Here is a 27624-nt window from a genome sequence, read left to right as displayed (position 1 = left end):
GTACACAATGGAAAATTCTTAAAATCAACTCCTTAAACTTATGATGACATATTGTATGTTCTATACTTAGAAATTTCAGAGATAAAAGTTTATAGGATTTGATTTTCCAGAGAATCTGAAGATTTTTTTTACAGTAAGGAGGTAACTGTTGTATCATCGGCAAGAAAGAGATGGAAGGGAATACAAAAGGAGTTTTTTTTTTTTTTTTTTTTATGGTACGCGGGTCTCTCACTGCCGTGGCCTCTCCCGTTGAGGAGCACAGGCTCCGGACGCGCAGGCCCAGCGGCCATGGCTCACGAGCCCAGCCGCTCCGCGGCACGTGGGATCTTCCCAGACCGGGGCACGAACCCGTGTCCCCTGCAGCGGCAGGCGGACTCTCAACCACTGCGCCACCAGGGAAACCCCACAAATGGAGTTTTATAGTCAGCAAAGCCCAAAGCAGAAGGAAGAAAGGGTTTAGAGACACCAAATAGATCAAGTGACCTTTGTGGATCATTAAGGCCTCCGTGCATAATCCACCTGGCATCACTTTAGATAATCTAATCAACTACTGTCATCACCAGTCAGACCCTGGTGTAGTGCTGTGACTAGCTTGGGTCTCTACATTTGAAAAGTACATGAGGGTAACTAGAAAGTACACAGGTGAACAATCATCATCCTTTATATCCTTAGGATGGTGGACTGTTTATAAAATACTTTATACATTTTTGACTCATTTGATTTGCACATTTTAATCCTTGTTTTACACATAAGGAAACTAAGGCTCAGAGAAGTTAAGTGTCTTGCTCAGGTCACATGGTTAGTAACCAGAAGTCTTATAGCCATGGACTCTCTTTCTCCCCGTCAATTAAATAAAATGAAATGAGCAGACAGTATCTCTTGAGCCTTAAGACCTTTCAGTATTTTAGTGTTTCCCCAAATCCAGTTGAAGCGCTGCTTACTGAGGCTTAACAAAAGGCAAATATAGGGGCTTCCCTGGTGGCACAGTGGGTGAGAGTCCGCCTGCCGATGCAGGGGACACGGGTTCGTGCCCCGGTCCGGGAGGATCCCACATGCCGCGGAGCGGCTGGGCCCGTGAGCCATGGCCGCTGGGCCTGCGCGTCCGGAGGCTGTGCTCCACAACAGGAGAGGCCACAGCAGTGAGAGGCCCGCGTACCGGGGGGGGGGAAAAAAAAAAAAAAGGCAAATATATAATTACTTGTATTCCCCTCCCCCATGTCCCCATCCACACCTGTGGAATTAATGAATGTAAATATGAAGTCTGCAAGGTGAGTTTTGTATCATAAGATCAACTAACAAAATAAAGTATAAGCCAAGGACCAAAGCCAAATCTCAAATTCTTCAGGGTGGGGATGTTAAGTTCTCATTCCTTTAATCATGTGTGTATTTTTGATACTTTGAGCCGCTACTGCACCTCCTTTACCTCCTTTATATATCTCACCGGGAAGGTGTGACTGCTTTGCAGCCTGTGACCTGTGTGCCCTGTAAGTTTTTGAAGGCATTCTGCTTTACTTTATTTTTAGCCATCTCTAGTCCTGGAATGGCACAGAGCTTTGCGTATAGAAGGTATGCAATAAACATTTATTGAATTGAATAGCTTATTTGACGTATATCCTTATTTGACAAATATGCAAGTAACTGTGCTGGAAGCTACCAGGGAAACAGAATAAGGAACAAGAACTCTTGATAGTGCATGAACATTACTGAAATGAAATAAGTAGACAAATCAGTACAGCTCTTCATGGAGAAAAAAAAATACACGTGGAATGAGGCTGTATTTAAAGAGAATAAAATGTTAGGAATGAAAGTTCTAGCGAAGAAAGCATTCGGGATTCTGGGGCTAGGTAAGTAAAAACAAGGGCAAAGTTCAAACTAACATTGTTTTTAGAGGAATGTGCAAGTAAGTATAGTAACTCATCCAAACCAACAACAAAATGTTTTAAGTATAGGTCTTTATTATGGTAAATAATTAGAAATAAGGACAAAACCACATTTATATGGCTTCTGGAAAGCTCACTGAGTAGAATACCAGGGACCGGGATACAGTTCTAGGACTAGTCCAAACTGCATGACTTCTGGCAAATTACTCAAGTTGTTTGGAACTCGCTTCCTTAAATGTAACGTCCAAAGGCTAGACTGTATCAATTCCAAGTTATTTTTTAATTTTGAAAATTTTACAATTTCATTGATTTGTGTATAAGTGATACCTTCAAGCTGTTAAAAATGCCCTCCTAAGTAGGTTAAAAATGATTCTTCTGGTTTTGTTGACACTTCTAACTAATAGAGTCTACTAGATAAACCTTGTCAACTTCTCAAGATTTCAAGTTGAACTGGCTGTATACCATATTTGGGAAATTACAAGAAAGGGTAAAATGGGAATGGGATAGATGCACATGATCTACAAAGAATATATAGTCATGGTGACAAAACCTTATTAGTACAATAAGCCATTTCTGAAGCAAAGTATGAAAGAAATGAATTTATGTCACATTGTGGAAGGTGAGCTTTTTCAACATCCCAGTCTTTGGGGACCTGATGGAACTAGAATGTTGGCTTTGAAAATCTGTCCTGTTACACTTGCAATGTAAATTTCAAGTGCATTCTGATAGGTTTCTGTAAACTCTGTTTTGGTTTAATCCAGCTTTCACAATATAAAAATGTACCTGGCATAAATGAATTTTTTAAAAAAGGGTTTAATGATATTTAATGATAGATTTTATAATGGCTTATTAAAACTATTCCTAGGTTTTGAGGCAGAGTACGGATTACCACCTAAACAACTATAAAGTATATTTTCTATAGGGATGTCATATGTGATCATTACAGAAGTTGATAGTAAAAATTACAGTCTGGGAGGTCTTCTTATTTTTCACAAAGGAAGGGGACACAGATTCTAAAAACTACAAAACACTAAATAAACAAAAAGAAATTCCAGGAGTGGTTTCTAAACTGCCTGCAGGAGCGATGTAACACAGTAATTCCTTCAAAATGCTAAAATTCTATTTTCAGTGGTCTCTCACAATCTTTACCTGTTCTCAAATAAAGGCATAAGATACTAAGTCACAAGAAAAACTGCTAAGAAGTCTGAAGGTGATAATGAATCCCTATTTCAGATGCAAGATTATTACTGATATTTTAAGAAGAAAAAGGGTATTTGGGATAAACTTTGTCTTAAACTAAGCTGGGCTCTAATTCACAATTGCTTTAAAATTCCTGTGTCATTCTCCCAAAATTTAAAAAAAGGGTGGCACAGTGGTTAAGAATCCGCCTGCCAATGCAAGGGACACGGGTTCAAGCCCTGATCCGGGAAGATCCCACATGCCACGGAGCAACTAAGCCCGTGCACCACACCTACTGAGCCCACGTGCCACAACTACAGAAGCCCGTGCACCTAGAGCCCGTGCTCCGCCACAAGAGAAGCCACCGCAATGAGAAGCCCACGCACCACAAGGAAGATAGATAAATAAACAAATAAATAGATAAATAAATAAATAAATAAGGGAAGGGGCAGGATCTTTTTATTGGAAAGAAGACAATTTAACTAGAGACTATCCTAACGTGGAATTTTTTTCTCAATGACAACAATATGGCAACAACAAACCCAGACAGGTGAAAATTTACAGATCTGTGAGGAAACATCACAAAAGTAGTGATCACATGGGCAGTTCTGTTAACTTTTTACAGGATTTTTATGTTAAAGAAACAAGCTCTATCTTTGAAAACTCACTATGTATTCCAGAATGGTTTACAAGTAAATCTGCAGAATTAAGAATATATGCTCCTTAACTCTGAATATAATTTTAGAGGTGTTAAACAAAACGCAATATACATAATGAGCAGCCAATATCTAATGAAAAGCTTTTACTTCTGAATACTATCATTGACACCATGGGATTTAATAATAATAAAATTATATGTATCTGTCTTTATTTTGTTTCTGAATTTATTTTATACACTTAGAGGCTTATAATAATTAAAACTATAAAAATTAATTGCCTTAATGGCCTGGAGGGCACGGAAATACTAAAACATTTATGCAAATCGAACTTATTAAATAGTACTGACAAAGATACATAAATTATATTTAATTCTACTACGATGACTTAGATGAAAACAGTCTAATGGATTGTGTAAGAGTGACAAATCTAGCTCCTGGCATTTTACTTGTGTGAACTTGGGCAAGTCATTAATTAGCTGGTTATGCCAGCTGCCTCCACCTGTAAAATGAGACAGTGCTACTTCCCAACTGCATGAGAATATCCCAGGCTCAGCTTTGACAAGTTTCCCCCAGAATTTAACGTTTTTAAAAAACCAAATTCAACCAAGATATAAAGGTATAAGAAATGTTAATTTTCCTTAAACCGGCAGACTAGACAATGTCTTCCAATGGCATTGCATACAACATTGAACTATTTAACTGTTCATGAAAATAGTCATGCTTATTGATTCACTAGGCTTGTGTCTACATGAGAGCAAATGCCGAGGGTAAACAGGGGACAAGTTCTGGGGAAAGGAATTCAGTGAGTCATTAGGACTAGAAGTGAAACAAAATGCTATACCAAATCCTATTGAAACTTTGGGACTTAAAATGAGAAACTACTTTTTCCCATGGGAACTCAGCAATTATAATTCTAACGAATGCTAGGAAAGATTTTTCAAGTTCTTAGTTGATGTGTTTAAATACAAATGTTTTCAATGAAATATGCCATTTTATAAAATAGAGTCACTATTAATTAATGCCAAAACCAAGAGAATTTTTATGGAATTACATATTATGGACACATGACTACCAAAGTGGTTCATCATGATTGATGTTATGATTCTGAATACCACAAGAGTTGGTAATGATTCAGTGCCTTCCCATGAAATTCAACCCAATGTTGTTTGACTAATTGGCTCATTATTGTTCACTAAATTGGTATTTTCTCTGCTATTCTGTTTCCAATCATCTGGTATTCCTCTGGCCTAGGCAGTCTTCAGGTATGTGCTTCAACTGAAGCCTGACATTGTACGTCAGATCCTGAAATCAGGCCTAAGAAACAATTCTGAGAAAACAATGCTATTCAAACATCAGTAAATATAGTAATTTAGTTTCTCTGTGTTCTCATTTTTAACTGAAATAAGAATCTACTTTATGGTGAATAAAGCCACTCCTGAGCATCAAATTGTGGTGACATTTAATAACTTATTAAATTATATACTTCAATATTCACCTAAGCTCAAACAGAAGTCAATTACTGATTATCCCCTAAATCAGGGATCAGTAACATGGGTAATAGAAAAACGCATATTTAGTCTATAAGACATTTACAAGACAAAAAGAGATCTCATAGTTAGGGACTGACCACATATTCGTGTGGGCTCACATTTATGTATACTTTGCTTTTTCTTCTTTGTGATCTAATATTGAAAAGATTGTAAATACCTAAAGAGGTTAATTTCCCCAAATCTATATATTATCTTGACACTAAAATTAAGAAATACTTCTAGATATTTCTAGATATACTTAAAATTGTACAAGAAGACCATCTTTTAACATTGGCATCTCTTGCTCTAATAGGGCCAACTAAAACTGGTGCCTCAAATTCACAGCCTGACGTCATGGCAGAAGTTGACTGTGCCCCTTACTGAAGAAAGTCGCCTCGATCCCAGATTTATGGTTCCTTCCTACTCCCTGCTGTCAACAGGACAAAGGGACCAATTTGTTGCTGCTGAAATGGGCTCTACTGAGCAGCCCGTGGAATGATATGAACAGTTCACCTGGGAAGGAGAGACTTGCGTTCTTCCTCTACTTCACTGTGAGATCGTAGACAAGTCCCTGAGATTCTGTTTCCTATAAAATGAGGGTCTATGAAATGAGGGTCTCAGACTAATGATGCCATAGGATTGCAACAGCTCTCACATTCATTGCTGACAACACCTTCAAGCTCTCCTTGGTGATCATGCCACCTTTTCTTCCATATAGGAAGAAATGAAGTCTAGATAATATGACACAGTGTTACTTCTACTCAGTTATTCTGATGGTGGCTCTTAGCCCTTACTTAAAGTTATTTTAAAGGATGCCAGAATTTTCCTTAGTAACATTAAGTAACGACTCAGGAAAATCCAAAGATGATTATTCCCTCCATTGTCTTGTCCTTGTGCAATCATACAGGTGAACATCAGCTCAGGTCCCCTGCAGTCATCATTACTGACCACTTTCAGAACTCCTGTCTGACTGAGAAATAAATACTCATGCCCCCAAGCAAAATGGTATCTTTTCAGAAAAGAAAGTTCTAAGTACACAAATATGAACCCAATACCTGTTGGGGTTAAAACATGGTAATAAACCATTCTTTTTTTTCCTCCAGTTTTTATGATGAGTTCAAACGAGTACATTTCAACAAACATAATTTCACATGGGACTGTCTCATTCACCCGTCGCTCCGTGCTGGCAATCAGACTTTCACCAGACAAATCTACCCCAAAGCACAGTATGTGCTTACAAAGGTTAGTCAGGACTCCATTTGGATAACAGCAGCTTAATCATTTCAATCTTTGAAAACTAAAACAACAGTTTTTGGAAGCCTCTAATTTATTTTAGAGTTTCTTTTCTCATCTTGGATCGCCTTCCTCCTCTAAAACTGGTTCTCATTTCCCAAAGCTCTTGTTTGTGCTCTAAAAGCCGCCATCGCTCTTGGTGAAGATGGCTTGACAAAAGTCAGTCAGCAAGACTGATCTCTTTGGAAATGGAAGCCGGCTGGAGCCCACCAATTTTAATGACTTGAGTTTGAACTGAAGAAGAGTTTATTGCCACTCTAGTCCCCTTCCCTGTGGCAGTAAATTACCAACGATTAAAGAGCCAGTTTCCCCTCACCCTCTTTGCCTCCACTGCCCTTCTCTGCTCCTGGCAAAAACATAAAGAACGCTCCCCACAGGACAAAACCTGCCACCAAGGCAGCAGCACTGTGGTAATTTCCCGAGGCATTATGATTGATAATGATCAGCAGAGCGTGGGATAATAGCTCCCCTTAATTTACGGGGCCCTTTGAAGGGTTAAAATATGGCAGATGTTGATAGCTGACACTCCTTGCTAACAGGAAAGACACATTGCCCTGGGGCCTACTTCTAGGCTTTCCCTTCCCCGCAGCTGTCTGTGTAGAGCTAATTGTATCCACTTGTTTAACCTCGGGGAACGTCTGGAGGGGACCCAGTGCCACAAGGGTACCTTTTTTTTTTTAACGGTCATTTCCTCTCTGGTGTAACTTGCATGACAGTATGTGACAAGCAGAAATTAATGGGGACACTGCTGTGCCAATTCCTCCTGAATTGCTGACACTGGCTACAGGCTGCCTGTTTGCCACCCAGCCAAGACCTCACATGAAACATGGCGAGGGGCCCACAGTTCTATTCACCAACGAGCCAGCTGGTCAGTGATGAGAGAAGCCGAAACAATGTGGGGCGCACAAACCAGGAAGAAAATGCTTTACAAACCGCTTCAAACCAAGGAGGTAGCGTTTGCTGGGAGTTAACACGCCGGTTTATTTTCCTGAGTGGCAAACTGTAGGACCCCAATCACCACAGTACTTTGGGTATAAGAAGTATTCCTCTTCCAAGGCCTCCTCAGGTATAAGCTCGGGTAGGAACATCATTCAGGCCAAAGGAAGCCATGTGACATTCGTCTCCAAGGAAGCTTTTCCAGCAGGTGGCTTCCAGGAAGGCCTAGGAGCCAACAGGGTATCTCTTGCCTCTAGTGAACTACCATGGGGCTGCCCAGTTTAAAAATTCTATGCATGGGGTATCTTTTTCACTCTTTCTCACACATACAAGCACACGCACAAAAGCATCTCGAGTTCAAGCCCATTAATTGTCTGCAACGTTTTGCAAGGTTGGGGAATCTGCCCCAACCTTGGCAAGATCTGCTTTTTCCTCTTTATATAATCAGGAATCAAACTCAGCCGGTGGGGACCTAAAATGGTGGCTCTGTTATGGATTAGGCCCTGCTGATTTGGGCTCAGAAGAACAAATAAAGGCATATAAATTTTTTAAAAGGGGGGTGGGGGGAGGAGCAAACAGGAACTTCACCTCACCGTGATGTTGTATACAACTCAAAAGTCAAGTGTAAGGAGAAAGATGGAAAGCTGCAATGGGAAAATTACACTGGTAAGTGTTTTATAATAAATTTGGAAGCCCTGAGGGCATGTCAGAAAGGCACAACAAAGAGGTGCCTCAATTTTATGTCTGGGCATGGCAATGGAGTGAAATTTGGGTGCTCTGAAGTAGTGGATACTCTCATAAAAACAAGAATCTGTTCAATTCACTTTCGTTTCCATCCCAAGTTTTACAGTGTACTGATGTGAAGACGTAGCCAGTTTCTGAGAACATAAGGGACACGGAACACTCGCAGCAACCAGGGAATTCAGCAAATGAACAATGTAGAGGTTTTGGTCTAAGTTCAACAGGCCTCTCATTTTGGGGGAGGGAATAGTGGGAGGAGAGATTGCAATAACCTGCAGTGTTACCAGGTTGGTCCTGGGGAGAACGAACATGTGTTTCCACTTCCAAGAGGGCTTTTCAAAGCCAGCCTTAGAGTGGTGGCCTCAGGATGGTCATTCTTTGGCCATCTATCTTTCCACCAACAAACGGAATCAACAAAATTCTCCAAGTCACTAGGGCAAGAAGCATAAGACCAGAGAGAAAGCATAAAACAGCTTGCATGCCTACCACTAGCAAATAAAGGCTCTGGGAATAACTTTAGTGGATGGGCTGTTATTTCTATAAATATAATTTAGGAAAGGTTTAAAACATTTCTAACTCAGAATTGGAATGCAGGCCTGGAAAAAACACAAAGGAAGAAGTCATGGAAGTGGAAACTCTAATCTCTTAAACAAACACATTTCCAAAATATACTACATAAGGCTACCTGAGCCTTTCTTTTAGTGTTCACTGCCAATATAGGAGTCTTTAAGGACTCCTGCTTTCTGATAACAAAGTAGTATTTTAATGAAAATCCAAACACACCAAATCCAACGGGTGCTGAGAAACTACTAAATAACAGATCCCTTTTGCCAAGACCAATGTGGAAACCTTAATAAACAGGAATCCCAAACAAATTCAGACACAGTCCCTCTCATGTGACAACTGCATGGTCTGAGCTTGAACACCTCAAAACTGACTCCGCAAGTATTCCCGAAGCCATGTGCATGTGCAATCCCAAGCTTGCAGTGTGATGCCCACAGCTTCAGCAGCAGCGCTGCGGCCTTACCCACGAAGGGCAGGAGGTGTGCTGGGGGGTGCTTCTCACAACGTTTCTGGTTAGTTAAAACGTTATTTGTATTTGCATTTACAAATTTAGCCCTAGCTTTCATTTCTGAGCTCCCAAGTTTTTCCAGCCTATGAATATCCAATTTAACAATGCCAAAGTAAGAGAATGCTACGTATTGAATTTGATTGCACAGATACCTTTTGAAATGCATATTGTTAGGTTAAACAGGGGATACCTGTACTTATTAAAACAGCCTCTCTCGGCTCAACTGCCACATTGTAATGGTCAAAAAGCTGCATGGCTTGTCAAAGGCTATCCAACTGCACACATGTTCGATTTGTGAGTTAGGGAATTATGAGTTGTATTTTAAAAGGCAACCCAGCAAGCAGCTGGATATAACACATTTCCAGGCTTCACGGCCCTTCTGGATGCTTCGTTAGGCCTCTTATCAGAACAAGAAGAATGGAGATCTCTGTTATGGATTTCCTGTGGCAAGTAAAAGACAAGGGATGATTTTCCAGTCCATTTCCCCTGGCAACATGCTCATCAATCACCAGAGGCTAGGACTTTGTTATTTTGGCTGGAGGAAAGAAAGCTCAGTGGTTTCTCTCCAAGTGAAATGGGACTCCCTCCTACCCAATACTTTAGGTTATCATCAAGAGCTGCTGCTGTGTCCACTTTAAGAGTATCTTCTTAGGGGCTCACAGAGCTAAGTTGGAACACAGCAATTTTACCCACTGTACTGAGGATTCAGTCTGGGATACAAGCAATTCAATATTTTGAATGTGTTTCGTGATGCAGTTTTCTAAACCCAACAAGGGGACCACCAAAGCTATGGGTATTCATCTTTCTATAAATGACGTATCTTCAACAATTTTCATTTACTATCATCTACCCTGGTCTATGTTCATCTTTGTGTGCTCAAAAGGCCACAAATGGGAAGAGACAATAGACTTTAAGGAAAGGTTAAAAAAATAATAATAATAAGCATATATTCAAATTCCCTTTGTATGGCATCACTTTCCCCCTTTAATTTTGAAAAAAAGTAGCTTGTCTTTGAGTGGATAGCGGAGTTATTCACGTTATTATAAGGGCAAGTGTATTACCAAGATCGCTGTTACCATTTTGTCTCAAATTAAATAATTTACTTTGGGGAAAATAGGAAAGACAACTGACACTCTTTCATTAAACTAACTCTGCATTCACAACATCTTATCTATTCAATATCTGTGGCCAATCTCCCTGTAGAGGCCAATTCAGGGTTTGAAAAGAAATGTTCCCTTTTTAGCAGGCACAGAATAATGCATAGTCCTAAACAGCCTTTGCTGAACTATATACTGTAAGTGTTATGAGCTGATTTTAACAGGAGGATTGAAAGTTGATTCCATGTAAAAAATATTGAAAACCTAGAGATCATTAAAGAAACCCACACCAGTACCTGCCACTGTAGTAAAAACAGGCTTGTAACTTTATTTTATATGCAGACATTAATTTAAAAGTTTACGACTCACCAGCAATTGCTTCCATTTACAATAAACAGAAATTCCTCCATTGCCCATTATACCATTTAATGGTAAAATGCAGATAAGATTAAAGGAGATAGTAACAATGGTGTAAGACTGATTAGAAGACCCGATCACTTTTTTTCCCCAGTCTTTCAACATTTGCCCTTTTATCCATATCATCAGCATCAATAAACAAGTATTAAATGTTTTGATGTACACACATTGATTACTTTACAAAATCTGTCCTATTGTGTCGCCTAACCACAAACGACATGATATTATGTTGCTAATTCTTATGTCGGGCTCAAGAAAAGATTCAGATATAAGAACTTCAACTTTTCTATAATAGAAGGCATTCCGTACTAAAACACATAACACCCTTTTGTCAGATTATAAAAATATTAGGTTGAATCAGTCAACTACTGACAATTGCATATGGCTTAATGTACATGCTCACTTATATATTAACAACCCACACCTTAACAGAGATATACACTTAGTATTTTAACGTTATTTCCTTCTAGTTTTCTATGCATCTATTTGAAATAATTTCAAAATTGGGATTGTATTATATATACAGTTTGAATATTATCTTTCTTTAGGCAATTCTTCAAAAATGAGTCTTTTTGAAAAATCATTCTGTTAAATGAATTTTCATAATTCATTTAATCATCTCCTATAATGATACATTCTGGTTTTAATGTGCATTTCAATGATTATTTGTGCAGTGGAATACCTCCCCTACCTATCTACCAGCGATTCTGTGCATACGTATTTCTTTGTGAATCTGTCTGTTCATGTTCTTTATTCATATCTGAATTAGGTAGTTTTCTTTTTATTGGTTTCTAAGGGCTTTTTATATGTTAAGTATATTAAACGTCTGCTGTATTTTTGGCAAATATTTTATTTGCCTGTTAGTTCTATTTGTAATATTTTAAGTTTAAAATTTTTATGGTCTAATCTATGAAGTATTTCCTTTGTGACAACTTCTACTGTTTTATGCTTAGAAAACCCTCCTGTACTCTCAGATCTGATATTTGATATATTATTCTATTAATTAAAAAAATTAATAGCAGCACCCCCCTCATATACACATACCTTTTAAAACTATAAAGTGTTTAGACTTTATACAAAACCACAAAAGACAGCAATTGCTTGGTATCCAAAGCTGGAATGCTGTCTTCAGCCTCCTAACCAGCACTAAATGTTACTAAATCAGTCCTGTTTCTAGCAAAATTTACAAGCAAACTCAGCTGTCTCTTTTCTAAGGAAAATTTCCTGCTGTACAAAGGGTTACCTCTGAACAGTATCTCTATTATTTCACCCATGACTCCATTCCTAATTTTCTGTTTTCTGGCAGCTGCTCTCTAACTTACAAATAATGCATGTCTTTGTTTAGAGTTCCTTAAAAAAACTGTATATTCTAAATGTGGAAGAAAGCTCAATTTATTTTACTTTGAAACCTGAGAAATCAATAACATGAACCATATGTTAATTATGGAACTTGGTGATAAATAAAGTAAGAAGTCCTGTGAAACTGTGGTGGTGAAAGTGATGGAGCTGAAACAGAAAAGAAGTCCTTTCTCTTGGTGTGCGATGCTTTCATAAATCTCCCTGCTTGGGACGACACCAAAATGCAACTCTTTTCTTAACTCATTCTAATGTAACTTATATTTTACTTTCTTCCCAACTCTTGTTTTTTATCAGGATCTTACAGCAATCACGAGAAGCATATCAAGGGCCGTTAATACAGTGGCAACATTTAGAATATATGATGCCAAAGACCAACTTAACCAATATTTATGTCCTTGATTTTCATTTATTTGGAGTCATGTAGTTTTGCACTGAAGACATGAATCAAGCCACCTTTAATATCTGGTTGAAACATTAAATGACTTCAGGTCTACAAGATAAACTGCTATGACTAGAGAAAGAATCATAATGGGGGAAACAAAAGTTAGTAATGTAATGTTTCAGATATTTACACTCAGCATCACGTATTTTTAAAAGAGCTAACTTTTAGGGAGTGGTTATTGAGGGTACATAAATCTCTCCTTTTTCACTGGAACCCATTAAATCAATTCTTCTCTTGTTACTACAAACCAATGTCTTCCGTCTTCTTGCACCCGCAGCCTCCTGACTCGGAATATATTTTTACAGAGGGAAGAGACGGAAGGAAGCAGGGCCCTCACCTACAGCTTTTATACCACACCTTTGTCTCAGTAAACACTTCAGGTCTTCAGCTATGGGTGATGGTGAGTTCCAGATTTAAACAATAAAATGTGATAGTGAAATTAAAATGTTCATTAAGTGTTCAGTAAGTGTTCCAACATATTCATAAAACTAAACACATTCACAGAGCAACTTCAATTAAGGATATCTGTTTCCAGATCAATCAGCATCTGATGGCTCAGTGTAGATTTAAACCCTTTAACATTGCAGTTCCTAAACTTAATTCGGAGTGAAACCTCCTATGCCCTGTGGTCCCCAATTTCCTGCTACGTTCTATTTTAGCTTTCCAATCTAAAAGTGGTGTGACTATACTAGAGTAGAATGATAAATATTTCTTTGGTTTTGTCCAAGAAAGGAAAAATGAACAAGTATGGTCAGGGACAGCAGAGAGCAATGGTAAATATAAAAACCAACAAAGCTACTAGCTTACATTTGTTAAAGGCTTAGAAACACAAGTGGAAGAAATTCTGAGCACTCATTATCTTCTAATGCGTGAGCCTCAAAGTTAAGTACCTGAACACTGTTTGGCCACATTAGTGTCAGCACTAAAAATCTATGCCTATGATTCACTTAAGTTTCATATGGTTTCGGTTCCTCATCAAATCAATAAAACAGGGTTAGGAATTCTGATCATTACCCTTGCAAATCTGGTAATGGTTTACTAAGTTAGGACCACAGAGAACTGTGAGAACATTAAGTGAAATGAAACAAAAAGCATCTTTCAAAGGTCAAATCATGATATGCCATGAACACTGTTTTTGAGAAGAGTAGCTTTCTGGGCGGCTTAAGACTTTCTAGTTAGAATTCTCATGTTCCTAAGCGTTTTCTCTGTAATTCATATAAATGAGTTAGCATTTTCCAATAGACCATCTTAAGGAATAAAACATCAGTGCTTTTAAACAAGTATTCATACAGTCAGACGGCGTTAGTTAAAATGCCACACCTGATTCATCTGAGCTTAGATTAGAGTCCTCTGAATGGCCGGGGCCACCTACTCATAGGCAAGCAAATATTCCAGAGGTTTGAGTCATCTCAGACATTTTCCATTTCCAAGTAGGGTCATATGTCAAACTGTAAGGAGTATCTTTTAAACAGCAGTGTCTATAAGCAACATCAGAGGGTACTTATTGGAAGCTCCCTCCTGAGATTATGTTTAGGGCAAGACTGTCAATTTAAATGAGCACCCCAGGCGACTATATAAGGTGATTCACTGACCACACCTGGAGAAAGAGCATTATGTTTACCTTAACTTCATTAACCCCTTATGAGATGGTAACTCATTTTTACAAAATTTGTTGGGTTTAGTCTGTTTTCCAGGCATCCAAATTAGGCTTCCATTGTACGGTGGTAGCTAGAGTTTTTAAAGATTAGATTTATACTTAGTCATTTCTAACATTCACAGAATTTTCTTTTAATTCCTAAGACATCGAGAGTCACAGTGTTCAGATGCTTGCATCAAGGCCCTGATTTAGATAAATGAATCCAAATTCAGGTCAAACTCTCCTCATTTGAGTTTTCCCACTGGAGTCAATCTTTTTGGAGAATTTTGCTCTTTGATAGTGGTGATGAGAAAGAGGAAGGGCAGAAGGAGAGTATTTGCAACAGTATTTCATTTGCTAGAGATATTTGATTCTCATACCTACCATTATGAGGTTTTCATTATGGACTTCATTGCACAACCATTTGTGAAAGCACTTACTCATTTCAACAAATATTTAATAGAACCAATAATGATTTTAACTGCAATGAAACAATTGATTAAGCCTTTCCACCTTGCTTAGGAATGAGGAAGAAGTTACAATCTTAGATAACTGGTGGATACTTTCTCTAGATGCCTTTCACTAATTTAAAAATTAGTGACTGCAAATCATTAGCAACTGCTCTAGTAGAATGTGCTTTCTTAACTTCCAAACTCCACAACCACATGGGTATCTGAAATCTCTGGATACGAATGATAAAAATCCAAATGAATAAATATAGGAGAGTTTTTCCAATTAGATCTTTTTAAAGTAACTTAACTCTTTGAAGCTGCTACTTCTCATGGTGGGGATGAGAAAGAACTTTGCACACACAGTGAGTATATGGAAACTTACATTTAAATTTTAAAAAATATGTCACTCTACCCCTGAGAGATGAGAATGGGCTCTAAGATTCATAGCGTCCATCAATCGCTTCATTGGACTCAGTGTCCCATCCTTAGTATAAAACACAATTAGCAGAGTCCAACATTGAAAGAGAACAATTTTGGGAATTTAGTCAAGTCAGTATTATATTAAAGGAGAAAATGCCTTATAGTTCTAGTGGAGATCCATTATTGGTTTTAGACTATATCTAAGCCAAGCCAACCAAGCAAATCCTTAGTTACAATATGGATAATCCCACAGTGTCCCTGCCCACCATGAAGAAAGAGCCACGTAGATGTGTTGAGCTATGGCATATTCTCAGCTTACTTTTCTATTTTATATATGTATATGCATATATATGTATGTATATGCATACATATGTATTATTCTGTTATATATGTAAATGCATATATATAATAGAAAAATAAATATATATATATACTTATGTATGCCTGAAAAAGTACAACTTCCTCACTTGTACAATGGGAAAGTAGGTGCCTATGTAATCAACCCTCTAATTAACTCTGAAATGTAGGCATCAAAATATAGTTACCAACACATGATTACTGGGGGTCATCTATATATTCCAGACAGTACTGGGGATAGTGCAATAAACTAGAGTCTGGACTTCAAAGCTCTCACCTTCTAGCTGGGAAAAATATAAAAAAGTGAATGAGATCACTTCGGCTAAGTGTTGAAGAAGATAAAATGGCACGACGTGGAGTAATGTGGTAAGCTGTAAGTAGGTGTGGAGTGGTAGGTGAAGTGATCAGAGGAGTCGTTAGGATAGAACCTGAGTTGGGATTAGAATGGTGAGAAACAGGAACCCTACCTGTGGGGCTTGGGAGGGAGAGGCATGGAACATTCCAAACACGGTGAACAATAAGTACCCACGCTGAGCTGGAAGCATGCTGGAAGAACAGAAAGAAGGCAGGTGTGGCTGAAGGACAGGGAACCAAAGGAGTAGAGGCAGAGCAGAGCTTGGGAGGAAGGGGGTGGGTAGGAAGGAAGAGCTCTAGGTCATGCAAGACTTTTTATTTTATTCTACAAGTCATAGCAAACTACTGGAGAAAAGTTTTCAGCAAGGGAGTAATACTTTTATTTATGCTTTAATAAGGTGCCTCTGGTTGCTGTATGGAGGATAATCTACAACAGGGCTGGAGTGGAAACAGCATATTGAGTTAGGAAGCTGGTCTGATGGGTTGGACCAGAGCTCTAGCAACAAAGATACTGAGAAGCAGTCGGACTGGGGTTATCTTTTGGGGATAAAACCAAAAGTACTTGCTAAGGGATTAGATGAAGATTGTGAAGGAAAGAAGGCTAGAAGGATCCTTAGGTTTGGGGCTCAAACAACTGGGCAGATGGGGAAGGCTTGAGCTGGGGAGAAGATTCTTGGGCAATGTTTTGGTGGCGAGATATCAAACGGAATGGTTGGTCGACTATAATGCATTTAGAGCAAGGGGGAGAGGTCAGGCTGGAGAATAATGATACCTGAGGGTTTGGGACTGAACGACATCACCTATCACCTGGCCAGAAAGTGTAGACAGGGAGAAGAGAGATGAGGGTGAAGCTTTGGATCACCCAACATTTAGAGGAAGAGAGCCAGAAAAGATACTGTAACCAGGGAGCTTAGGCACACACTAAACTTGGGTGAGGAATATCCCTCTTCTCTGTGGAGCATCACTCGGCCATCTGTCACCATGGTGATACGCACTGGGTATATACTGCCTGCAACTTTTTCATGGGCTCTATAAACAGATTTAATGCCCAAGGTGAGGAAGCACTTTCTAAAGAGATTCCAACTTACCTATTATTAGCTTGATCAAAGTGTCATTTGTTTATTTTAGTGAGTCAATATTTATTTTAGTGAGTCAGTCTTACAGTACCTTTAGAAAGACACTAGTGTCTTTTTTTTCTTTTTAACCCATATTTCCTGTTAGGAAAAAAAAAAACAACCACAAAATAACTCTGTTATAGTTTGTTATTACGTACTTTTAGATAATCATGTATTTGCATAATTCTGTCCTCTTTCTCCGATATTTTCAACTACTACAAGGGCTTGGGAAATTGCTTAAGGATTTGTTTCTGGGAGAGTCCTCAAAATCTAGATGATCTAAAAATGTTCTCCCTGAAGAGTTACTGAAAGTTACCACAGATGTAGCTCACTCACCCTACATTTCCCCCTAAATTTGAGGTAAACTCAGTGTTGACTCACTTCCTTCCGATCAGCTCTTCTATTAGAGGTGATGATGGTCAATTGCTGGGGCCACTTTGATTTAACCCTCTAGCAACCCCCAGGGTGGATGCCTAACTTTTGCTTAGCATTATGGCTGATGTTCCTGTTTTAAAAATCCCCCCAAATTCTGTGTGTTGGTGGCGGGGGGAGTGAGGCGGGCACATACACAGGTAAGGGTGGGAACGAGGGTGTGGTCTGTGCGGAGAAAGCATTTCTTTTGAGTCAGAAGACTACATTCCAAGCTGACTTTCCACAGAGAAAATGTATGACATAGGTTACATTCCTGATGAAAGTTCAGACGCCTGAGTTTTAAAAAGCAGAATGCCTCTAAGCACAATTGTTAATATACCACGAATGATGTGCTTTTTATAAGGCATAAGAAGGGTCTAGAATGCGCATAGGCTGATTAGGTAAAACATTCCAATAACCAATCCTGTAAAATGTTACATTAATGTGGAAGGGTAGTGAAACTTAAATGAAAGACTCTTAGGACTGAGGCTGGAGAGAGCCCAAAGCCAGGGACTGAGGAGGAAGCTGGGGCAGAGCTACGCAGAGCCTGGGGAAGCTAAGAGTGTGTGAGTATGCGTGTGTGAGTGTGTGTGTGTGCGTGCACATGCGCACACGCATGGGGGGTGGAGGATGGGGGGAAGAGTGGGGGGCAGGGAAGGAGGCAGGGGAGGGAAAGGGTAGAGGGAACATGAGATCTTGAGTACCAAGAAGAAAATAAGCTGTCTGGGCAACCACACTGGCTAGCTACAAACCCTGAGAGATCCAACTATACTACAGGAGTGAAGTAATTTAAGTCACATTGCTGTAAGTTGAGGCCCATTTTAGAGTAAAAACCAACACTGGCATGACTGACCTATGAGGTCCTTTGTACCAGAACTAGTGTTATTACAACATTCCACTTTGCTTATTACAATTAATCTTATTAAACAGTCCTCTCAGGCATCTTTCACAAATGCACTTTCTTCAAAAATTATTTCATGTGACTACAAAAAAAGCAGTGTGCATTAAACACCAGGAAAGATGTGTGTGCATGTGCCTGTGTGTGTTTTTAAAACCATGGTCTATTCAGTTAAGTCCAGCCTTGCTATTAGATTGAAAAAAATCTCCTTCCAGGATCCTTATCATTATTGTGAAGTATTTGTTCTTTGAATTTCTTGTCTTGTTTTTGGGATCACTTTATTATGCAACATCTGCTCTGAATTTCAAATGTGATAAACAGAGTATGAGTGTCGGTGGCAGATGGCTAATGACCGGCAGCGACAGGGCATTCAAGCCTGCCTTGTTTTCTGGGAAGCGATATTTTCATGTTAATTTGCTCTGTGTCCTGCAAAGATGAGACAAATCACCTGCTCATAATTCAGGCAAAGTGGAGACCACTAGCAGCGGAGCGGGGCCGTGGCTTGATTCCTTTAGGGGCGAGAGGAGAGAAGGCTCTGAGAGGCTTTCCTCATCAGAGTCCAGGGACCAGGCAGTCACTTTGCATTATGTCAGATGGAGAAAGATGAATCAGCCCTGGGCATCCCAACCTGACACCAGAGCCACTGTTTACTGCAAGCAGATATTATTCATGAAAACAGATCTTTCCCAGAGGCAGAAAACAGGTGCTATTAACAGTGTGTGTCAGTCTCTGAAGTCTGGGTTTTGTAAAATAAACTTAATAGTACATTTTATCTCTTACTGAAAATATTACAACCAACAGAAATCTCTAAGAAACATTCAATCGAAGATAAAATGAAATCTAATTCACAGAGAAAAATGACCCACACAGACACATAAACCTTGAGGTCTTTCAGCCTTCTCAAGCCATATAGAATTCATCTGTCATAGAGATACACAAATAAAATATAATTTTTATTCCAAGACTGAGTCATCCAAAGAGGCCATGTGGTCTTGAGCTGAAAGAACTGTGTTCTACTTTGGAGAGGCAGCTGGTGTTCTCTGTGAGCTTTCAGTGCCTTTGAATTTCTATTCGTGAAAAGCGTGTTACATGTACAAAATGTCCAAAGAATGAAACTAGGTTCTCAAAGCGTTAAAAAGATAGTTGAGAAGCCAGGTCATATACTAGGAGAGATAATGTACTAGAGAGGGAAGCCTGAGTACCAAATGATAGTTTAGTAAAAGAAGGCATTACCTTTGAAAACATGTAAAGCATAAGATTTTACACAGGAGTCTCTCCCCATATATATCCTGCCATATAGTTCTTTTTCTGGGTAGCAGTTACACATGACTAAGGAACAAGGTGAGGGAATTTGTTTACAGTTCTTTCTGATCCTCTCTCATAAGGTAGCAGATAAAGGCATGAAAGAGAAAACCTAACAATCTGGAAGCCTTTTTTTTCTTTTCTCATAAAGTCCCCATAAATGAAAGGTGCTACATAAACACAGGTACTCAGAATGTATTATGAACCCCCAAAGAAAAAAATAAGACAATCATAAGGTGTCAGTTATTGCCTCATAAGTTTAAGCATGGCGGTCTAAGAAGACAATGTCGAATCTCAAATGATCAAATTAAAATTACACAGACGGCACTGCATTCCTCCACAATTAAGTACATCAAAAAATAACATTCTGGGCTTCCCTGGTGGTGCAGTGGTTGAGAGTCCACCTGCCGATGCAGGGGACACGGGTTCGTGCCCCGGTCCGGGAGGATCCCACATGCCGCGGAGCGGCTGGGCCCGTGAGCCATGGCCGCTGAGCCTGCGCGTCCGGAGCCTGTGCTCCACAACGGGAGAGCCCACAACAGTGAAAGGCCCACGTACCGGAAAAAAAAAAAAAACAAAAACATTCCGAACTAGAAATAGGAAAGCAAGATATGGCAACAATAAGCCTACGAGGCAAAGTTTGAGTATCTGTTGATGTCACAGCATAGCAGTCAAGAGGTTTCGTTATGCAAATGTCACCATCAACATTAATGAATATATCTCAGGACATCAAGAAAAGAGATTAAAGAATGTGATGAAAACTTCAAGATGAAGTATGAATAAGACGTATAAATGTATTTATTTATTTTTAGAACAGGTGTATTGTAAAATGTTGGAAAGAACCACCTATGATTTTATTTTATTCTCATAAGCCTCTCAATGACAATTTTCAGTCCAGACCATATGATAATGACAGAATTTCCCCTAATGAGTTCACCCAACTATCAACGTTCACAAATACTTAGGGCTTCAGGGGTGGTTTTCTGCCATTTTTACTTTTAAAAACAAATGGTATTAAATGCATGTAAAAATTGTTATGTGATATATGTAAGCTGGGAAAATAAGCCCATCACGGGCTCTTTTTTTGTTTGTTTGTTTCTTTTCTTTCTTTCTTTTTTTTTTTTGGTTGCACCATGTGGCATGTGGAACTTCCCTGACCAGGGATCGAACCCACACCGCCTGCAGTGGAAGCATGGAGTCTTAACCACTGAACCACCTGGGAAGCCCTCACGGGCTCTTTTTATAACAAACAGGTTGATGAAAATGGTACTGAACAGAAAGAGTTTACCTCTGTAATAGCTAGTCAGAGACCATGCAACATCCCAGTTTTACCCAAGTACGGCTCACCTAATGCAATTTATGTCCTGAATGTGCGCTCGAATATAGTGAATTGAGGCGGACCAACAGGTAAACAGTGCCACAGAAAACATGGTGGGGGACAGGTAGTGGAGGAAAATTCCCACAGCCTAAACCAACTGAATATGAGGTCTTTCCCTGACTTCCTGTTTTACACCTATTTCATGTTAAAATATTTTACCTATTTGTCTATTTTGCAACATGGCGAGTTCTGATATATGCAAGACAATGTCAATAATAATATTTATGATTTCGAAGAACATTTTAGAAAATATTTTGGTACCATAATGCAAAGAATCAGCTACAGACTGTGTTTATTCATAAGTAAGTGGGGTTTTTTAAACCTGAAAGTATCAAACACCAACTAAACTACTTAAATAACCATAGAGAAGTGTCCCACATGCTTCTGTGTGCTCTTATATTCTAAGGTCCTCAAGTGCAGGTTCATGACTTATGCAGTTTTGTGTCCTCAAAGTGCCTAGCACAGAACTCACCCTGTAAATATTCAATTAACCTTTGTACGAGTATATTCAGAAAAACTCTTATTACAACAAAGCATTCTATATAAAGAATCCAATCCATGTTCCCAATAGGTTCCTCATAATAACAATATTCACTTGATATAGTTATTGAGACTTCTCATAAATGAGCTCTACAACAACAAAATATTTCTGTTCTCTGGCTGTGTGCTTGAAAAATTCAATTAACCAGAACCTCAACTAGCTGGAACTTCCTACTGAGCAGCTGTTTATCCTTCATACCAGTGCTTAAAAAGATGTCAACTTAGAAACAAAAGATAAAAGTGTTCATTAAAAATAAATTTATGTCAATCACATATTCAGCTTAAAACTATCCATTTGATAGTATTATAGTGCTTTTAAATGATTACTCATGTTTTTAAGGATGGCCTTAAAGAACCTCAAACACAAATGCTAAAAAAAAAAACCCTTATATTTAATAAGGAAGAAAAGTAGATCAGCACAGTTCAGAAAATTTTTAAAAATTAAGGATGAATGGGCATATCTGAAGAAAACTCTAATTTGAAAAGATACATGCACCCCAGTGTTCACGGCAGTACTGTTTACAATAGCCAAGACATGGGAGCAACCTAAATGCCCTTCAACAGATGAATGGATAAAGAAGATGTGGTACATATATACAATGGAATACTACTCAGCCATAAAAAGAATGAACTACTGCTATTTGCAGCAACATGGATGGACCTAGAGATTATCATACTAAGTGAAGTCAAACAGACAAAGACAAATATCATATGATATCACTTATGGGTGGAATCTAAAAAAAATGATACAAATGAACTTAATTTACAAAACAGAAACAGACTCGTAGACATAGAAAACTTACGGTTACCCAAGGGGAGAGGGGCGGGGAGGGGGGAATAAATTAGGTTTGGGATTAGCAGATACAAACTACTATATATAAAATAGATAAACAACAAAGTCCTACTGTATAGCAAGGGAACTATATTCAATATCTTGTAATAAACTATAATAGGAAAGAATCTGAAAAAGAATATATGTATATGTATAACTGAATCACTTCACTGTACACCAGAAACTAAAAACAACATTGTAAATCAACTATACTTCAATTAAAAAAAAAATTAAGGGTGAAAACGAAACGGGTCTTGCGACTAGCTTTTAAGTTAGCAAAAGATGTTCAATGAGCCGTTAACATACAAATTAATCGCCTGAAATATTTCAGTTGACCATAGTTTTATTTTACTACGAAAACATCAAAACACCATTAACCGCAAACCTTAAATAACCACAGCCCTTGCACCCACCTCTACCTTTGTGGGGCTGTTGTCCCTGATGGCTGAAGAAATTTAACAGCCTCCAGGAGAATCTCCTGTTCAACACAGAACGAAGTGACACTCCCTTTCCCTGGATAGATGAAGAACTCAAAAAATACTTTTAACAAGTTACCTTGTCAAAAGCTTCTGTTGATAAGCACCAATCCCCCGCTCCCCAACCTTGGCTTGGCCATCCCCCGGCTCCTCTCCTTCACCTCACCTTAGTGACCACCTTTTTGCCTGTTCCTCTCTGAATCCTGCTTACCTCTCTACTCCCACCCTTGGGAGTTTCCCCCACCCCACTTCATTTTCTACTCTTGCCTGATCAAGCCTTAGTTTAAGCACATCACTCTGGTTTATCAGTCATTTTAACTACACACACTTTTGCAAATGATTCCACTCAGCAGCCTCTAACGTCCTAGGAGAATTTAACGTGAAGCTCGAAAGATCCATGTAGGTGGCAATGTAGGGTATAAATATATGGTTACCTTGTCTCGCTGCTTAAAAAAAAAATGACCTCCCCCAAATGAAATTTTTGAACTTAGAAATAGATTAGAAGAAGCTAATGCTTATTTTGACAGTCCGTGTTTAAGCTGTTGGAAGTCATTTAAAAAACAATTTTCAATTAATTATATCTGAAGAAAGGTTGGCAATGTGTCTTATTTATTGAGTACCTATGTGTATAAATCACTGAGTAGGGACTGTCAGGATACAAAGATGAATGAATAGGTAAGACATGGACACAAATAATCACAATTAAATGTAGAAAATATGATAAAGAGAGAGAGATGTAGAACAAGCTATAAGACAAATGAGATTACATCCAGCTATAAAGGCTGCTCAAATGATATCTCGGGTGGGCCTTGAAAAATGTAAGCAGAGAGTTATTGGTGGGGGGGAGCAAAGGAATGGCAACGAGAAGGAAGCCCACGGAGGTAGGAAATTATGAGCCACAGTAAGAGGATGGGGATTAGCCCAATCTGGCCAGAAAGCAGAGAACACAAAACAGGGCTATACTCTGCCCTGCATGCTGAACATGGTATTTTGGACAAACTCATAAAGGAAAGAACTGAAGCCACAGGATTGGAATAGAATTTGAGTGAAAAAAGGGATGCAGAGATAGAAGAGAAAAGGACCAAGAACAGGTAATTAGGAATACCTATGTTTAAAGGGCCTTACTGTCCCTGAAACTGCTCAGGAAGCAACGAGACCATTCCTGAGCACCATATTCTTTTATGAAAGGCAGATAGGAGAAAATAAATTCTACATTAGTCTAAAACCCAAGAAATAAATCATTCAGTACATCACGTTCTAAATGCATCAGTATCTGGGAACACCACCTAGCTATTACTAAAAGACATTTCTTACTCTGTTCAGAAGATAAACTGTTTTCAGCTATTAACTCCTATCTAAAATGATGCTGAACTCTAGAACTCATTTCTACACAAAGAATGATAAGGTAAGGAGCCTGTTTCACCTAATTCACAAAAACAAACAGGTCTTTGTGAAAACCTGCCCATGATATGCACAGATCTACAAGATCGACTCGGAAGTTCAATTAAGCAGAACAAAGTAAGACCAACAGAGCTTTATAAGTAGCTCTTCCCATTAGACCTAAAGGAAGAAAGGACCTCTAGTCAATACAATCCATCTAGCTTGCTGACCTCCAAGGAGTCTTAAGTCATCTTTGAATCCCAAGAGTTTGGGATGGTACCTGACACTTAGGCTTCCTATAAATGTTTTATGAATGAGGAGAAAATGGAGAAAGAAGGGCCTAACAATCAATATTTCAGATTTACATAGCATAGGTATGTCCTAGGACCAGTATACAATTACATATTCAATATACTCATGAATGATGTTTTAAATTATAACCCTCAGAGTCCACAAACGATCAGAAAAAGGCTGAGCTATACTTACTACACTATATTTTCTAAGCTTAGGGCCAGATAACGTACAAATAGATATTTTCCAATAATTTTAATATGTATTAGAACTAAAGGGTTTTTTTCCACTGAGCCCTAAAATTAGTGAACTAGAATATACCCCATTCTTTAAACATCCCACTTAGTCATACTAGATATATTTAACTATATATTGAGTTCCAAAGGCTCTAATTTTGGCAATTTTCATAAGGAAAGAGTGCCATTGTTTATATAACAGTGTGACTGTTTGACCAGGCAGAGAGATGATTCTTAGTACCTTTATGGTTTCAGTGGGCACTCCAGGCTCTGGAACTTTATCCAAATAAGTGGTCAAGTCTTGATCAACATGTTCAAACACTAATGTTAGTTTGGTTTCTCTGTCTGTTCGTGACACTGTGCACACATCAAACAACCTAAAAGGAAAAAAAAAAAGAGGTATTAAGTAGGTGGTAATAAGCAAAGAAGTAACCTGTAAGTCTTACACATATCCCTCAATTTGATCACATAATTAGGGGGAAAAAAGGACAGGTTTGATCATTCCTTGTGATAATACGTAAGGATACCTAATAGGATCTGATAGTTTAATATCGATATGAAAGTTCAGGGGCAGAGCACTTGGTTAAGTGGTGACAAAATTCACAATGGCAAAGAAAAAGCAACACGACTGCAACATGAGAATGCCTGCTTGGAGGGCTCCTTAGTTAAGATCTTAGGCAGAATTTGCTGATAGAGATAGTTTCAAAAACTGCAGCCTCTAGGAAAAATATGGTTCTTAGCTCACAGGTCAAGAATTATTAAAGAGACAGATTGAGCATTTTCTGGAGATGCTGGACTCTGCAATTTAGATTTTCCTGGAATTTAAGGTCTTATAATTATGCCTATGAAAATAACTATAATGGAATAAGGAGAAATTTGGTTTATTTCTAAGAAAGCCTTCTCATCCTGGTGAATCAAATCATTTCCCTGGAATGGGCATGAATTCTTAGTTTTAAAATTCCAAATATCATGCTAATAAAAACTGTGAAATTTTAACTTTTGGGGGGGGCAGAAATTGCATTTGTAAACTATATTGCCCTTAGATGATAAAGGCAGATTGACAAACTTTATAATTATGTTTGGATGGGAGAATTCAATTCCTTCCATAAAATCCTACGACAAATTCAAAATTTAAGTTTTAAGAACAAAGCCTTCAGTAGTCAAAAGAATTTTCAAGACAAAGGACAGAATTTCCTTTAGCTTCAACAGACAAAGATACTATCTGGCACATGAGATGCTCACCAAACATTTAAAGAGTTAAACACACCACCCATAAACAAGCTATAAATAAATTTCTTGACAAGAATGTAATATAAATACTAAGAAAAGGCTAATAAAAGTGCTACTCATATTACTTTCTTTCATTTTTTAAAATGAAACAACACCTTCTTCAAAGAAACTAACTATAAATGTGCATATAACCCAGTTACTGAAAGGCAGGGTTGACTCTCAGTTATCCACTTTGTACATTACCTCTTAAATTTTTAATGCCTAGCTGGTTCACCACGCCACTCTACTGCATTTCTGGGCTAAATGGGCTCCATAACCTTTGGTACTTCAGTGTTAATCTAAAGTAAACTTTAAAAGAAACTAAAGAACACCATAATTAAGTTAAATCGATGGGGTGAACACCACCACCACCAACCACACATACTTTATAGCCAGGTCCAAACTCCTTTTTAATTTTGGGCAGCCTGGGGTGAGTTCTACAACTCCATTAAAATCAATTAAGATCAACAGAATTTCTTCCTTACGTTTGTCTACTTCCAAATATTCTGACTTCTAAGTTTTAATTATCTACTTATAAACTTAACTTTTTCTAAATTTCTAAAGTCTTCGAGTATCACTAATGTGACTTATTCTGAAAAATTCTTCTGACAAAGTAAAAACTAACAAATTTATTAAAAATAATGCCATAAATCATATGCATGCCGTACTGAAAAACATGATTGCTATCATTCATGGATCTGAAACCTGGGAAGTTTATGAAAACAACTCTTTCAATTTGGTAATTTGAGGTAACTACCATTTATTCATAGGCTCCTTTGAACAATCTTCTTTCCATTTAACCCACATACTTTGACAGCTTTACTCTTTCTTCCTTTTTTTTTTTAACATCTTTATTGGAGTATAATTGCTTTACAGTGTTGTGTTAGTTTCTGCTGTATAACAAAGTGAATCAGCTATATGCATACGTATATCCCCATATCCCCTCCCTCTTGCATCTCCCTCCCACCCTCCTTAACCCACCCCTCTGGGTGGTCACAAAGCACCAAGATATGCGGCTGCTTCCCCCTAGCTAACTATTTTACATTTGGTAGTGTATCTATGTCCATGCCACTCTCTCACTTCGTCCCAGCTTACCCTTCCCCCTCCCCATGTCCTCAAGTCCATTCTCTACGTCTGTGTCTTTATTCCTGTCCTGCCCCTACGTTCATCAGAACCATTTTTTTTTTTTTATATTCCATATATATGTTAGCATACGGTATTTGTTTTTCTCTTTCTGACTTCACTCTGTATGACAGACTCTAGGTCCATCTACCTCACTACAAATAATTCAATTTTGTTTCTTTTTATGGCTGGGCTCAACATCACTGATCATTAGAGAAATGCAAATCAAAACTACAATGAGGTATCACTTCACACTGGTTAGAATGGCCATCATCAAAAAATATACAAACAATAAATGCTGGAGAGGGTATGGAGAAAAGGGAACCCTCTTGCACTGTTGGTGGATGTAAACTGATACAGCCACTATGGAGAACAGTATGGAGGTTCCTTAAAAAACTAAAAACAGAGCTACCATATGACCCAGCAATCCCACTACTGGGCATATATCCTGAGAAAACCATAATTCAAAAAGAGTCATGTACCACAATGTTCATTGCAGCACTATTTACAATAGCCAGGACATGGAAGCAACCTAAGTGTCCACTGACAGA

General features: G+C 38.4%; 1 protein-coding gene across 4 annotated transcripts in view; it reads right to left on the bottom strand.

The window, feature by feature from the left end:
- The window catches only part of CDK6 (cyclin dependent kinase 6), a 233256-nt gene that overhangs the window by 147360 nt on the left and 58272 nt on the right, over positions 1-27624 (bottom strand). For all 4 annotated transcript variants that reach the window (XM_067746412.1, XM_067746414.1, XM_067746413.1 and 1 more), the window contains exon 3: positions 24924-25059. In XM_067746412.1, the coding sequence (XP_067602513.1) occupies positions 24924-25059 (136 nt within the window). The remainder of the gene's footprint in view (positions 1-24923; positions 25060-27624) is intronic.

This window comes from Pseudorca crassidens, chromosome 8 (assembly GCF_039906515.1).
Source record: "Pseudorca crassidens isolate mPseCra1 chromosome 8, mPseCra1.hap1, whole genome shotgun sequence".
In the NCBI taxonomy this organism is placed as follows: domain Eukaryota; kingdom Metazoa; phylum Chordata; class Mammalia; order Artiodactyla; family Delphinidae; genus Pseudorca; species Pseudorca crassidens.
The sequence above is the reverse complement of the archived record's forward strand: the minus strand, read 5'-3'. Positions and strand labels throughout refer to the sequence as shown.